Source organism: Diadema setosum, chromosome 20, assembly GCF_964275005.1.
Source record: "Diadema setosum chromosome 20, eeDiaSeto1, whole genome shotgun sequence".
Taxonomy (NCBI): Eukaryota; Metazoa; Echinodermata; class Echinoidea; order Diadematoida; family Diadematidae; genus Diadema; species Diadema setosum.
Window position 1 is genome coordinate 22565018 of NC_092704.1, and position 16703 is coordinate 22581720.

A 16703-nucleotide genomic window follows, 5' to 3' on the forward strand; every position below is an offset into this window, starting at 1 on the left:
TTTTTGTCGTCCTTGAAGAAAATCCGGCTGTAACGTTTTTGGGACATTTTAAAGAAGTTGTATGCTCCTTGATTTAGTGTATAGACGTGGAGTGCTGTTATATTCCATTCGCGTACAATTTCTTGTACGCGAATGGGCGAGACACATTATGGCACTTGCCTTGTGTTTACTCACAGAGTAAACAGAATAAACATCATAATCGCACAGTCAACATAGCACAGTCGCAGAGTCAGCAATTTCCACTATCATTCAACATACAATTATAAGCTACTAGCTAGGTAACTAGAGAAAACCGAGTGCTCATGAAGCGAGCGTCGTGTGTCACTGAGGTGCGAAAGTGGTGTCCAATGAATTACACGAGGTTGCTTTGTGATTCCCCGGGCCACCAAATAGAAACGATTTTGTACCTTGGTGAATTATCGATTCTTCCATCTAGAAATTATAGGGGGCTACTTCTGGAAGCTTCGTATTAAATATGGCGCTCCTGAATCTTCACACGAAGTTGTCGCTGTTGTCGACAATCTGTCTGGTCGTGGCGGTGCTGCTTGCCCGGGAATCTAGTCTGGCGGAGTCTGTGAGAATTGAACGCATCGTTTTCGGTGAGTTTCAGAGTACACGCGTGTATGTCCCCTAAATGCTAAATGTAACATCGGCTCTAAAAGGCCTACATCTTAACCTTAAATGATTGATCAAACCCACCGTATATGTACGGTTTAACCTTCAACGGAATATCTACCCTCTGTAATCACATTTTAATCCTGAATGTAACATTTTGTATTTAATAGTATTCCCCCCCCCCAAAAAAAAATGTAACATTCACACTAAATCTACCCCCCCCCCCATCCCATCCCCAGATATCCCAAAGATTTCACGGAATTCTTGTGGTCCATTATACATCTACTATATAGTCGGTATTGTGTTTCATTAATGCACCTAAAACTCAGTAATGGAAAGATGAACCGACGTATATATCTGCCCCAAACAGATAACTGACCAAAATTTCAGTTCCAATTTTGGCAAGTTGATATAATACTAACTGCATCCAGAAAATCACCTTAGAAGCTAACAAGTTTTGGGTATTCTTTACAATAGCCCCCTGTCTCATTTTGTGACATTGTTTTGAGACATGTGGCACCTTTTACTCTGCACGTGCAGTCATATGTCGCGTGGTCATTACATTTACAGTTTCTGCAACCACCTTGCGTTTTTTTAAGCTGTTCCTCACATCCTGTCCGTTCCTGCTCCGTCTTACCTCCGAAAGCTATCTGGGCGATTTTTGCTCGTAAGGCTTGTGAACGTTCTGACTTTCACTTTCATGTCCTGGAGTCATTGCTTTGAAGTCGTATTCTTCTGTCGTATGATGCAATACAACGGGGTGGGTGAGAGGTTATAGAGTTTATAGGTTGATATCTAAGCTGCGGATCCACGCAGTCAGGGCAGCATCACTTGCTTGAGCAAGTTCTTCAAGCCCGCCTGGGAACTTCCGCAGGTGGCAGTCTTCCACAATGTGATGCAGGCAGGGTTTGCTGGTCAGGATGGCCGCAGTCGCACGCCGGGCTAGCCGAGAACCCCCATTTGTGTAGACGGTGGCCTTTCCTTGCATGGAGGGTTCGGATGCGGTTTAAAGTGAGCTAGCCGAGAACCCCCATTTGTGTAGACGGTGGCCTTTCCTTGCATGGAGGGTTCGGATGCGGTTTAAAGTGAGCATGGACCCCTGGCATATAGGTCCATGGGGTGAGCCACTTTTACCGAGGGAGGTTGAAGCCCTCTGGCTTTGCTCTCGTGTTAGTGACGGTATTGCACATGACTTGAGTTGGAGACAGCATCAGACCAGCATCTGCGCCATTCACTTTTGGGGTCAAAGTGTTCCAGTGATGGAAGGGATATTCAGACTGGCTGGAGTCTTTGCGCGTCTGCGATGCATCTGCTGCAGGAACACTTCTTGAAGGGTCAGATCGGGCTCAAGTATCGCTCGCGTGTACCGGGGTTAATACACGCTTCAACAACCTGCATGGTGATGAATCATTTCATCTTTCAAGTTCCCGAACGCACAATATTTGACAAGCTCCTCTAAGGCGGTATAACATAATTGCAAACAGTCTCATCAGCTGTCTCCTTTCGTCGTGTAAATCTATGTCTCTCGGCGACCACTTTTAATGCAAGGGAACAAAATCAGCTCCAACCGTTGCTAACGTCATCTGATATGCGTTTCCAGTATCAGGGCGCGATTGCGAGGATGTCACTGTACCAGTGTTCATGAGGAGTAGAAAATCCTCTGTCCCTTTGCTCCTGAGCAATGTAACAGAAGCGCCTTTTCCTCTTTGGCCAAAATGTATCGTTCCGTGAAGTCAATAAATAGTTTTCAAATTGCTCCTTCCATAACGGCCATAGAGTCGGTGGTTGACGGGATTTTTGTAAGAAAAAGGAGAGTGGAGGCATCAAAGATAATTAATTGGTTAACAAAGGACTACCAAGGAACGAAATTCAACAGACATGAAAGTGAACAGTTTCGTCCTCGTCGGCAGAAATTATGTTGTATTATGAGGTCCATGAACGTAAAATATAGCGACCGACAAAATAAGGGAGGAACAGGACAGAGCTGTGGTTGTCTTCGATGTTTATTACCGACTGTGTCATGAGTTGCTTGTACATATAATGAGCATACATTTTCTAAAGACGATTGTTGGAATGCCTTGGGAATACGGTGAGGTTGTTTGCATAATTATATAAAGAATAGGCCAATAGCATGTAGCTTTATTGGAGGTCAGAAATTATGATTTTAGTCGTCAAGAAAACAATTTGAATACGTACACCCAATACCCTTCGAATATAATTATTGACACAAATAATGAGAACTCATTGAATAGCAACTGTATTTCCTGTAGGCGTAGAGGGGGTAGTTTGATGAATCTTGCAAGAAAATCGACTTGGAGGGAACCCAAACCCAAAGAGCATTGTGGATTGAGTGAATGCAGCAACATTAGTAGAACACATCAGTAAAAGTCTGAGGAAAATCGATGCAAAAGTTATGAATTTTTAAAGTTTTGATGTTGGAACCGCTGGATTAGGAGACTACTAGATGTTATGACATATGAATGGACAACAATATAAAGAAAATATAAAGAAAATTCCACAAAGAATTCACTTTTCTAGCATTAAGAACACTTGACTAGCCGCTTTCAGAAAGCAGGGGGAATAACTACACTACCATTAACATATGTCAGTATCAAGTTGATTGAATTTGTAATTTTCATGAAAAATGACTTTTTGTGGAATTTTCTTTATATTGTTGCTGCATGTTTTCACTCAATCCATATTGCTCTTTTGGTTTGGGTTCCCTTTAACTGATATAATTTTACTTGCTCTCTCTCTCTCTCTCTCGCTCTTTCCAGGGCTCCTTGCTGCTGTGGCTACCTGTCTGTCTCTGCTATTTTTTATTCTACTCGCTCTTGGCCCTGCGCCCAATGACGGGATAAAGTCCACTCTGCGTTGTTTCTTTTCGTCCATGGTGGTGCTCTTACGAGGGAAGATCTCCCTCTATCGTCTGCAGAAGCACTGGAAGAATCCTCGCCGAGCCCAGGATCACCTCCTCAGACACATTCTCCGTGAGAATGGCGACACGGAGTACGGCAGACGATACCGACTTCAAGACATCGGGGACAGAGAGGAGTTCAGAGCTCGCCATCCACTCACAACATACGAGCACTACCGTCCTTATGTTGAACGGGAGATGAATGGCGAAAGAAACGTTATGACCCGAAAATTTCATTCCAGTTACGTCAGTACTTCCGGTACGACTGGTCGTAGCAAGATGATCCCTCAGACAGATAGACTCAAAATGATAATAGATTATCTCGATATTCTTTACGCCATCGTTCGAATGAAATTCCCTCATACGGGTATATTTCAAAAGCAACTTTTTGTCTACATAGCCCCTGTAGTTTCTAGAACTAAAAATGGCGGGCTTGTCGAGAGTGCCCTGACTGTAGGAGATGACACAAGGTTGTATTACACCACACCTCCTGCTGGCTTTCGCATCCATTCCTACGAGGTTGCGAATTACATCCATCTCCTTTTTGCCCTGCGTGACAGGGATATAGGCTCTATATGCGTCTTCTTTCTGAGCACGCTCGAGAGCATGATGAAACAACTCGCACAGTGGTGGGAAGACATCGTTCATGATATCGAGTACGGAACCATCCGTGAGGGACTCGAACTATCAGACGACATACGGTCTGCATTGACAGCTGAACTTCATGGAGGCGACCGGCAGAGGGCGCTGGAATTACGTCAACATTTTGTGGTCGGACTGGACAACATCTTGCCAAGGGCGTGGCCGAAGCTGAGAGTCATTATGTCCGTTGACACCACTGGATTCTGGCCCCAAATAAGAGAGAAATACGCAAGAGGTACGGCATTCTTCAGCGCGCGCGCGCGCGCACACACACACACACACACACACATACACACCAGGGGGTGTTTCATCAAGTTAGTCAGCGCTGACAACTTGTCAGTCTCTGACAATAACCATAGTAACAGTCAATGACCAGAGCATCTCAGCCAATCAAAACCAAGGATTTTACTGAAATTGTCAGAGACTGACAACTTGTCAGCGCTGACTAAATTGATGAAACACCCCCCAGATCACACGCCAGATCAAAATCTCTTTGTGTAACGCCCAATGCGCGCACACAATTTATTCTACGCTGCTTCGCTATAAAGCATTATATAACGCCTTAATGTATCCTTGTCATTATTGATTAGTAGTTTGATATTGATCATTATTTTGTCCAATTTACTATTACGTCATCATTTGTGTAATTGTGGATCCATTGGATCCATGGATTTATTTCAGTTGAGCCACAATCCCCCACACGATACTGCAGTGTGTGACATATCGTAGAATCAAAGCATTGTGTTAATAGTAAGGGAATCTTGAGAAATGATGTTGTTGTTTTTTTCAGTCGTTGTAAAATGCCCATCGTTATAAAAAAAATCCTAGTCAGTGTTTCTAAGTCCTTTGACAGTAATATCCATAAAAGCTTTTTATATCGTTGACATGTATAAGAAACATTAAAGGGATCAGGGATCTATTCCTGACGAACGCCGCACACAATAATAGATTTCCGGGATGTGAAGATTTGAATAGCACCTTCTGCTGGCTAAGTAATCAATATCCATGAAAATTTAAAACCGCTAACGTTATATCTTTTCAACATATAGTCAAAATGGATCATGACCTATTGTGGCAATCGAATCCAAAAGATCCATATATTCCAATAAAATCTTCATTAATTGCAAATAATTCAGTAATTTTATTTAATAAATATTGTGTTATAGCAAGGTCGGTGGATTATCCCTAAAGATATGACTTGATCATTCATAACTATGAAAACTGAAAAGATGTAGAAAAGTGACCAAATTGTAAGAATAATTAGTCAAGGGTATCTCTAGAGTTGTGTATGGGGTGACAACACTGGACGGAATATCTTGTTGAAAAGCCAAAAGCAATATCGCCTATTTCACATGTCATAGTGCTCCCTGGGTTTGTAGCCTGAAATAAACTCTACATATTACCTCCAGGTATCACATTGGTTTCCAGTGGCTACGGATGTTCAGAGGGGCTTCTAATGGGGATCTCCATTTGGGCGTGGGACGAACGACAGGATTTGCTCTTTTTTCCTACTATAAACTTTTTCGAGTTTATCAGGCTGCAGAACACGTAAGTTTCTATCACCTGTTTCTCCATGAGCACATTGCAGGTGGCAGTAATTACAGTTGATCAGAGAATATGTGTTTGGCTAACATCTCATTAGTTAAAGAAGAGAAAGTTTGGCTGCGGGCTGCTGTAATCTTTCACCGTCTATGATGTTTTACTTTGGAAAGATGGTTATGTATTCATTGTAACGGCCGTATAGTAATCAGGTGTTAAAAGTACAGAATGACAATGCGACGTTTTAAAGTGACGAGCCCACAAGTAAAGAGGCAATTGGATTAATTGTAGTGATGGAAATAGGATGGAATCTGGCTATTTTTGTTGATGTCTCAGTATTAAAGAGATGTCTCGTGTTCACTACGTGATTGGTGATATCACGATGGTGATGGTAGTGTGGGGAATCCGCTATAACGCTTGGAATCTAACGTGTCTTGGATTTCTAAAATTGTAACAGTAATGTGCCATCAGTTGCGCGAGAAGTTTTGTCAGATTCAGGTGGATATAAAATACCGCTGTGTGATTGATAGCGATTGGTATGGCAGGGAGATTTGTAATAAATTTAGTAGAGATAGCGGGAGTGAGACGGATTGAGTTGCAAATCCGGGATGGTGAGAGTGGTGTTAAAGTCGTGGTAGCAGTAGTTGTAATGGTTGTAGCCTGATGGTTCTTGTGGTGGATGGGTGGTAGTGATCGTGACAGTTGTAGTGGTGACGAGAGCGTTGCATTACAAGAATTCTAAACAAACTGGAATCCTCATTCACAAAGACGTACTATGACAATCCAGACGCTCACCCATGCATGTATTAATCATCTCCAGATAATTTGGATGAATGATTGGAAGCAAGGCTAGATAATAAGGAATAATCCCCTATTGACGATTTTCCACGAAATTTTCTTTTTAAGCTCTTCGGTAACTGTGTAAGAAAGAAATACATACAATACAAGCACAACACAAACACAACACACACACATACACACAAACGGAAGGTTAGATGGCATGCCTTACATTCAAATTCTCATAACAATCTTCACATTTGTCCTCTTTTGCTACAGCTCTCGTTGATCTGTTTCCTCTTTTTTTCTTTGTGTTTAATGTAATTTTTTCTAGAGAAAACATCTGTTTTGACAGTTCATCTTTCACTTTCTTAGTTTCAGAGTGGTGGAATCTGCCATCGATAATGAAAAAAAAAATGCGACAATACTTCTGTACGAGTACATGCATTCCTATTTTTTCAACGAAAGCAATATGTCGTAGTGATTTCTTTGTGATATGGTATAAGAAATAACAAGTGATACTTGAATGATTGGCTTATTGAGGCTTCACGATTGTGATGCTTCATTTCAAATTGACAAGATGAACATTGAATGTCTACAGAAGATTAGATGAGGATTTTTGCCTCGTGGAAAATGACTACGTATGATTGTTTTATCTCCTGTTTTTCTTCTTCTTAAATTAGTCACGAGAGTCATCCTGACACGCTGTTCCTAGACGAACTCGAGATTGGCCAAGAGTACGAGGTCGTGATTACCCAGGCCTGCGGACTCTATCGATATAGACTGGGAGACATCATTCGAGTCACTGGTTTCCATGACAACTGTCCTTCATTTCAGTTCTTGTACCGGTAGTGCAAACATTTATGTAGCCTTTGTAACTGTGTGAAATGTGCGACGGTTTGCAAATAAGAAATCTTTCATCTTCAGTTGTTCTGCCACCTGCACAGAACGCACCATACGGTCATCCTATAAACACGATTCCTTAATACATGTGCATTCGCGAGCAGTTACGTGCAAGCTTTGATTCCAGCACTGCGATAATTTATATTTCATGGATAAATCAAAGTTGTTGTTGGTATTGTTTGTTTGTTTGTTTTTCAGGTTTAAGTCAGTATTATTTGTGCTAGTGTGAGTCTGTCTGTGATATCTTTATCGCGCTTTTATTCAATAGCACATTCCGGCAAATTACAATCGTAGTGTCGTATAGTATCAATAACAATTATTTAGGAGTTGGTTGGTTTGCCCAGGCGTGCTTATGATTAGTGCCGAGATAATCTTGATTATCTGCGACATCATTACATCGATACAGTCGAGGAACAAATAGCTATACCCAAAACTGTGACCTTGTACCATTTAACATGTCGTCTTGTCCTCCTTGTGTTACTTTCTGTCACTTTCAGTCTGGGCCTGATGTTGAATTTGCGATATGAAAAGATTGATCAAAACATCGCACTCCAGGCATTCCAAGCCGCCGTAAAGCGCTGGCCGGGCAGGGTCAAACTGACTGAGTTTGCCGCCGCCGAGAGTACCTTGCTTTCAGAAACATACCCTGGTGAGTATGCCAGAAGAAAACGCCAAGTCGCGTCTAATTTGATTGAGGATTTCGCATGTCCTAATGAGTTGAACAGTAGGGTTGTAGAATGCTAGAATAAATATTAAAAATGACAGCTGCATCTAAGCGTGTGTCAATATGAATAAACTCTGACTGATGATAAAGCCTCTGATGAGTACCGCATCTAATACACCGAAGAGAAAGAAAACACCTTCTCACTTTATTTCTCTGCTTCTACCTTTCTGATCTCCTCCCTTCTCCCACTCCACTCTCCCGTCCCTTCCCCATCCTTTTCAATTCCCCCTCTCCTTACCTTCCCTTTTCCCATATCCCTTCAAATCCATTTTCCTTTTACATTCCATTCCTTTTCCTGTTCCTTTTCTCTCCCTTTCCTTTCTCGCATCTCCTCTTCTCCGATCCCTATCTCTTCTTTTTTCTTATACCCACCACCTTTTCACTGTCTTTCCTCTTCCACTCCCTTCTCCTTTTCCTCTACATTCTAATTCTAACTGCCGTTCTCCCCTCCCTTTCAGCTTTTCCTTTCCCTTGCCTTCCACCTCTCCTTCCCTCCCATCCTTCGCCCTGCACAACTCATTTTTGTTTTAAGCAGTAACCGGTGGGTTATTCCCCTTCTTTATTCTGGAACCCATTGGAAATGTTGGACTTGCTGGTTCAGTAACCTTTAGTCAATGTCAGTTAACCCTAGCAAATGAATGATTATCATTGTGCTTCATGTGATTATTCTTCTGTAGTATGATGCAATACAAAGGGGAGGTCATAGCCTCATAGGTTTATGTCCAAGCTGCTGATCCAGTCCAGGGAGCATCACTCGGTTTGTAAAGTTCTGCCTCCCGAAGGTGGCAGTTCTCCACAGTATATGATGCAGGGTTTGGACTGGATGGCCGCATTTACACGTTGGACTGTCCATAGATCTCCATTTACAAGTGTATGTAGACAGTGCTTTGTTTGTTTGTTTGTTTGTTTGTTTGTTTGTTTGTTTTTTCATGGAGGGTTCGGATGAGGTTCAAGGTGAGCCACAGTTTTCGAGAGAGGTTGAAGCCATTTGGCTCTACTACGTAGTCTGTAGCTGTTGTCGGGTCAGTGAGGGCGGTGCAGCTAAGTTGAGTGGTATCGGCATCAGACCAGCATTAGTCTTGTAGTTGAAGTTTTCCAGTGACGAAAGGGACATCCAGACTGGCTTGCGGGATTTCAGACGCATTGATGGAAGGTATAGTGGATTATAAGGTCAGTGTGTACATGCACTGATGACACTGGCGAACCTTACCATCCTTCCCTTCTTGCATACGGAGGGGGTGTGTGCGATGTCTGTCAAAACAGGCAGCCAGTGAAGGGAGTACACTTGAGTGTGCTCAAGACTACTCGTATAGCTGAGTTCAGAACCGTATCAACACGTTTCATGTGGCAGCTATTGACCCATGATGATGAGCAGTACTCTGCAGTCGAGTAGATGAGGGTTATGGTAGCTACAGTAGACCTACGGAGAGTACTGGCTTTTGAATCTCAATCCCTGCTTGCGAATTTCCTGATGATGTTGCCCCATGATTTCAGTTTGTCTGCAACTCTCTTTAAGTATTCTCGGTATGTGAGAGTGCGGTCTAATCTAACGTACCTCCAAGGTACTTGGGGACTCCTCGTGCTTGACAGGCATACCGCCCACATAATTATAAAAAGGAATGGAGCCAACACAGAATCCTGCGGGAGGCCGTTGTTCTGAGTCCGAACATAGCTGGTCTGGACACCCAGACTGATCTTAAATCTGCGATTGCTGACGATTATACAGACAAGCAGCGCAAAGTTGTCTGGCAGGTTAGGATCATGGACATTTTCGTAGAAGTAGACCACGCAAGACCTGTTTTGAAGCCTCGTTGGATGCCAGCTTCGATGCTAGTGATCATGGCCAGGACTCGGTCAGCACAGCTCTTGCCTGGTCTGAAATCTTCCTGTTCTGTTCTCTCGGTAGGATTGGCTCCTCCAAATGAAAGTGCTTGACAATGAGGAGTCGTTCAAACGGCGTAAATGTTGTACACAACAGCGAGATAGGTCTGTAGCTGGCGGGGTCTTCAACAGTTATCAAAGGCTTTCCCCGGCTCCTCTCCGGCCTTTGGGAGTAGTTCCAGTTAAATGGACATGGGGAAATGAAATGTCATCCATATTCGGCCCTTGCGCGGTCAAGGTTCTTCAGGAACACATCGTATAGATATCATAACATTGATTCCGGCCACTTTGCCTGACTTGATGGCGTTCAGGCCTATATCCATCTCTGCATGGTATTACTAACAGCAGAGACCACTCGTCAGTTGCGAGGATAAGTAGGATTCTCTCAGGCCCTTCATAGCAACATTCTTTCGAGCTTCTTCAGAAGAGAAGACCGTTGACTTGGCAACCAAACGGAAAGCATCTTCGTTGTCAGATACCTTACGAGGCTGATGCTGGGCTGGTATGGGGCTGAACTGTGGTGACGGAGGAGGTGCCATGTCTTTCTGCTGGAGTAAATGAAATTCAGATCATCAGCAGTGCGGTTTTTGCTACCTTTGGCGTCTTGCTGTGTCTAGTCTCTGGCGATGTCGGGTCTCCCGTAGATTCGTAAAGCTCCAGCAGTTCTGTAGACTCGGGTTACCAGCATATGGAGTGTAGGTCTTTCTGAAAAGTCCAGAGATGTGCTTCCTTGACGCTTTTTTTTTTTCAGGATACTGCAGAAAAATAATGATAGTTCTTTGAGACTAGTCAGCAATCGACCTAGCTCTTGCATGTAATTTTCCCAATCAGCTTTTCTGAAATTCTATCGTGAGTTGGGCTTGGATACCAAGACTGAAATATGCAGCCCAGTGTGGATTAGTGTTGGGCGATGTTGACTGTGCATGAGGGAAATGAGGGAGAATCGCATTTGAAGCAAGAAGGGGGAGGCCATCTGCTGGTCTTGAAGTAAAACAGAGGTCTGGATTGTAGTTTCGTCTCAATTTGCCGGAGTGGAAAGTGCCAGGTTGCTTGGCATCATTAAGAAGGAAGCGGTCGTTGATAGACGCCCATTCACCCTGAACTTCGCCATTGTCGTCATTGGCAGAATAGCCCCGGGAAGTGTGGTGACTGTTGAAATCTCCTGCATGAACCTCTGGGTGTAGGAAAATTGATAGCGCTGGGACAGGTCATGTGCCAGCCCCCCCCCCCCCCCCAGTGACGTTGATGTCGCCAACCCTGACAGATGCGACAAAAACATCACCGAAGCTAGACACTTGACGGACAGGAAATCTTCCAGACCATGCCTAAAGTAGGTAGCAATGAAATATTTTTTTCATGGCTAACACAAGCAACAAGCTTGAAACCAAAAATGTGTCTGCGATATGCATCTCTCGGAGGTCGGAGAAGAACATCAACATCAAGATCTTTGACAATTCGAGAAATATTATCATCCTTTGCTACAGACATATCCTCCACATTCTGCCGGAGGATATTTCATGAAGGGATTTCCTGACAATACGGGTGTGTTGGCCCTGAGAAGGGCCGTTTGAGTTAATGGTCACGGTCGCCATGGCAAGGGAGACAAAAGTGAGATCTAAGTTGTATACTTAGTACGCTTTGTACAGAGAAGTTGTACAAAGTTGTATTGCATCGGGTAAGCAAAGAACAGGGTGGACCACATGAAGGTTGCAGCCTGCCACCCCGCTTCAAGATGGGATTCATGGAATGGGAACGATGCCATTTACCCTTTTTCTTTTCTTTGTCCATAAGACAAAGCGAACGTCTCTAAGATGTCGTTTGCTGATACGTCTCTTATTAGGCATGCCCCTGTTTTATTAGGAGTCTCTGTAAATGCTTGATATTTTCTGGTTTTTAACTTGCTTTTTTTTTCTCTGATCCAGCCTTCGAGAGGGACGAAATTATGCCATACTACTTGCTCTTTGTGGAGTTGGAGTTCACATCTGGAAACGAGTCGTGTGAAATGATCACACAAGAACACAAGGCACTGGTAAATGTCCACCTTTTGTTAACGCCTTTCTATTATCGACTTTTGTTCTCCTTTTTTTTATATCTAATCAAGGTTAAAATTTCGTTAGTCACACACGATACCCAAACTTAGCACAAGAGTGGAACTTTCCCCTTTATACAGTGCACTCCCGTTATAACGGACATGGTTAAAACGAAATTCCGGTTACAACGAAGTAAAAATTCAGGCCGCAACATTATCCACTCAATGTATTTTCTTGTACATTTGCTCGGTTATAACGAAATTTCGCTATAACGAAAGAAAACTGCCTGTCCTGAGGACGTTAGTTATAACGGGATAACTGGATATGTGACGATTTCCAAATTGTATTCCAACGTCATTGCTGCACTACTTTGATAAAAGTTTTCTTTTGAAAACAAAGAGTTCATGTAATGATTCTCAACTAATGCCAATTAACGTGGTCAACTGAGCATGCCAATGAGAGAAAGAGATGATACAGCTCGCACACATCAAGGGGCAACATCGGCCGCAAACATTAACAACTGCCAAACACGATGGTACACATGCCTGAGGTCCATCAGTTGTACAGGCTATTCCGAGGTTGCACTTTACACAGAATGGGATTATTTAAATCTCCTCTTCACTGTAGGCGGGTTTCTTGTAAATCCTGTACAACTTGTAATCTGACTGCATTCGTCAATATCTATTTCCCACCTTTGAATGTCGTCCAAAACTCTACAGTCGTACATCTATACACTGTATTGCACAAAGTATCTATTTCTCAACATTTTTCCACGCTGTTAGCGTGCCCCAAGGACATATTAGATACTCCCGTTATTCGATAGGTCCTATTGCTGGTATTAGTATGACTTGCATACCATTTTGAATAATCGGTTGCTACTATAATCATTTTCCTTAACGTCGAACATGTAATCTGGATATATTCCTCTGTATACTCTCCTGTGCAGTCATGTTGGAAAAGTCTGCTCAGAAATTTTGATATGAGTCCTAAGGAGCTTCACATTCTCTATAAGAAATGAAATGAGATACATAAATTGCCTCTAGCAGTGTTGCCCTACAAGTATCCCTGCTTCCTGTGGGTTTGTGATGAGCATCGACAGCTTTTCAGAGATTTTTGCTTTATTTATTCATTTACTCACCAATCAGCTAATTTTTAAATTGATCAATCAAACAACCAATCAATCCATTGCCCATTCGATTGATTACTATCGATTATTGCTAGCAAATTGATAATTAATCAATGAACACATGCATTCAGTTTTTACTGAATTGGTTGTTCATTCATTTACAGTTTGATCGGTTTATTCATGAGCCGTTTCTTTTACCATCAGCTCGATCAGGAACTGCGTGACCGCAATAGCGACTACGAACGGTTGCGCCGGGAAGGTGCCATTGCGCCCCCTCGACTTCACATCGTGAAACCTGGGGCGTTCGAGGCGCTGAAGGCCCACATTCTGGCCAACACCAACACCACTGCCAACCAGTACAAAGTACCGCGCAAACTGCGGTCGGAAAGTCTGGTCGAGTTTTTACTTCATCATGTCATGTGATTGTGTGGACCACACGATGGCTCAGATAAATCATGTACCGGTACCTCTCTTATTCTGATGACGATAATGTGGAGCCGGCCATACACATAAAATTTAGTAATACAGTACTCTCCGCATAATCGGGTAGGCTCGGGCAGAGCGTTTCTTACCCGATTAAGCGGAGTACCCGATTAACAGAAGAACACGTCTAATTCACAATTGACACACACAATGTGTATATGCATGCATTGTACACTGCACCAAACACCTACACTGTATGCTTAACATGCGTGCTTCACGGCACATTATACATACCTTACACTTGCTCAGTCACGAGCAATAATTTACACTCGTTTTATGGACAAATACGTCTTCAGAAAACTGTAGTTTGACTATAGACACCTCGCTAACAAGCAGGCGTTTTCCGACATGCACACGACTCTTTGCGTGCACTAACCACGTGGAACATCGGGTTACTTTTCGAGAAGTGACTGGGGAAAAGTAAAAGGAAAATTATGGAGCCGGTGCATGGCCTGATTTTCGTTGCAAACTTCTCGTATTGTGAATGTTGTTGTGGAGAAAGGGAGGAGCGCAAGTGTGTTCAACTCCTGTCTGTCTATGCAATTGTGAGTGCCAGCGACTTGTGTAATGTTCGTTTACGTGTGGCAATATGTCGGTACGATGGTACATGTGTTTTCATGTGTAAATCACCCCCCCCCCCCAAATGATCGGTCTTCATTGCAAATTAAACAGAGAATGCGATTAGCAGTGAAAAATTTCATGATTTATTATTCTTAAAGTGTTATACAATATTGTATCTGAGGTTAAATGTGGGTAGAAATAAGATTAGAAGAAAATTATTTACCCGTTTATGCGGAGAGGCAACCCGATTATCAAGTAATTTTAATGTGCATTGGAACTGATTTTGACATTACTACCCAATTAAGCGGAGTACCCGTTTAAGCGATACCCGATTACGCGGAGAGTACTGTACTAACCAAATAGGTAGCTATGACATGGGTAGATAACTTTATGTTCCATGTAATTAGAGCTGCTCTAGACATCAGAGGCGGATTTTTGTGTGCATATTCTAGATAGTGATGATGATAATAGTGATGATGCTGACACTAATACTTCTAAATACTACTACTATATACCATAAACAGATCACACGTATTTATGTGCGCATTGACATGCTATCTCTTGATAACAAAAATTAATGGTATGTGCATTCAAGTGCATCATTTATTAAAGTGCACTGGCACGCAATCCTTTGAAGAGAAACTATGATTTGCTTCCCACGAGATGGTAGCTCAAAGCAAAGAGCTTTAAAGCAGTTCTGATGATCATCCGCTCATGCGGAATCAAACAAAAGCTTTCCAAAACATTTCAAGAGGCATTCTGTCCTTTTGAATTGAAGGTTGGCAACAATAAGTCTAAGGTAAAAAACAAACAAACAAACAACAATTTAAAGGCCAACAGCAATAAAGCCTCACATTTCCCGACATCCCAGCATTTTGATAAACACATTCTATATTTCCGCATGATGGAGAGGTAAAAAAAAGGGAGGTAAAAAGAAATCCAGCATTTCAACAATGATTAAAATCTGTCTTGACAACACACTGGAGCTGATGCCGAGTGAAATAAATTATGAATATATATCTTCTTTTTTTTTCTATTTTTCGCCATATGTGCATAAAGTTTAAAATGTGGAATATGCTGAAAATTATTATGTTCTTAACTTGTCGGCTGAGAATGACGAGGACGGTAAGTTGCCTCGTTGCCTCAAACACTAGCGGCAACTTAACACTCTTATCATTCTCACCCGACGAACTGTAAACCTCTTGCAGGTTATATTTTGACTGGAGAGACTTTAGATATAAATTGAGCGTGAAATGTTTGTTTAATTGGATTTGTCTGTTTTCTGATTTGCTTTGATTTGCATGAGGCTAATGTCAGTACTAGCAAATAAAATGATTGGGTACAAGAGGCTACTGTATGTATCTTTTTCTATTTGAATTCAATTGTACGCCAATACACAATCGAAGGGGCGTGCCTAACAGGTTAGGCAACTCAATGCAATCATGTACAATGTCATTAAAGATATACGTCTTTTAATCGGAAGTAATTACTTTCGTATTCCTAGACAGAACAAAACTGTTTCATAACTTCATGCCTTTATTAAATCACGATTACACTGTAAGCGTTTTTTTTTTTTCATGTTGATCTTGGTTTGAATAGAAACAAGAATAGATTTTGTTTATCAGCTGCTAATAGAGAAGTTGTACTTAGCTCTCGCTGGGTTTGTTTCCCAAGCTGTTGGGGGCGAGCAATGCTGCTGGGGGCCATCATTTCACGGCCGTCGCTGCGTTTAAAAGTGGGTGAGGGGCAATTTACATTTTTGGTGCCACTTCCGGGTTTCGATCATTAGCTGAAATATTTGACACGCCTCGCAAAAAAAAAAAAAAAAAAAAAAAAAAATAGAAAGCCCTTCAGTGCAAGCTTTTTATTTCATTTATTTTCTATTTATTTATTTATTTTTTTTTTTTTGGGGGGGGGTTCATCGGCTGCCCCCCCCCCCCCAAAAAAAAAAAAAAATGGTGCAACTTCCTCGATAGAGAAAATGGGGGCCCCAAAATGGTTTGACCGTATGTATTCCTATGTTTTATGCAAAAAAAAAAAGTGCCCCCTCCCCCGATCGCGCCGGGCCTGTATCAATGCCATTTAACAAAGTTCCTTTATAAGCAAGTGTTGACTATTTACAGGGCAGCGATGCGATTGGAACAGACAATTGTTTTCTTATAGCTATGGTCAGAATATGTATAACAAAAGTGATTTGGGGTCACATTGCAATTCATGTTTGTAATAAAACTGTTTGGTCATCGCTGAATCTCGTAACGAAACTACGATTGTCCCGACTGCTTTGATATAACAGGTGTAGCAGATTTTGAAAGAGTGTGTGTGTGTGTGCAAGGGCTGATCCAGGGAGGACCGCAACCGGCGCACGCCCCCCCCCCCCTTTATTTGTTTTTTTTTGAAACAAAAGAAATAACAAGAAAAAAAATGGGGGAGGGGTGCGTGCGCCCCCCCCTTTAATTTTGTAAACGCGCCTCCTCTTTACAGAACTCCTGGATCCGCCCCTGGTGT

The 16703-nt window shown here is 42.3% G+C and overlaps 1 protein-coding gene across 1 annotated transcript; it reads left to right on the plus strand.

The window, feature by feature from the left end:
- Window positions 1-475: 475 nt before the first annotated feature.
- LOC140244115 (uncharacterized) lies at window positions 476-13577 on the plus strand. Its single transcript, XM_072323760.1, has 7 exons — window positions 476-599; window positions 3393-4409; window positions 5584-5722; window positions 7174-7338; window positions 7891-8042; window positions 11921-12027; window positions 13359-13577. Exons 1-7 carry the CDS (start codon window positions 476-478, stop codon window positions 13575-13577), a joined length of 1923 nt encoding a protein of 640 aa, XP_072179861.1.
- The last annotated feature ends 3126 nt before the right edge of the window (window positions 13578-16703 follow it).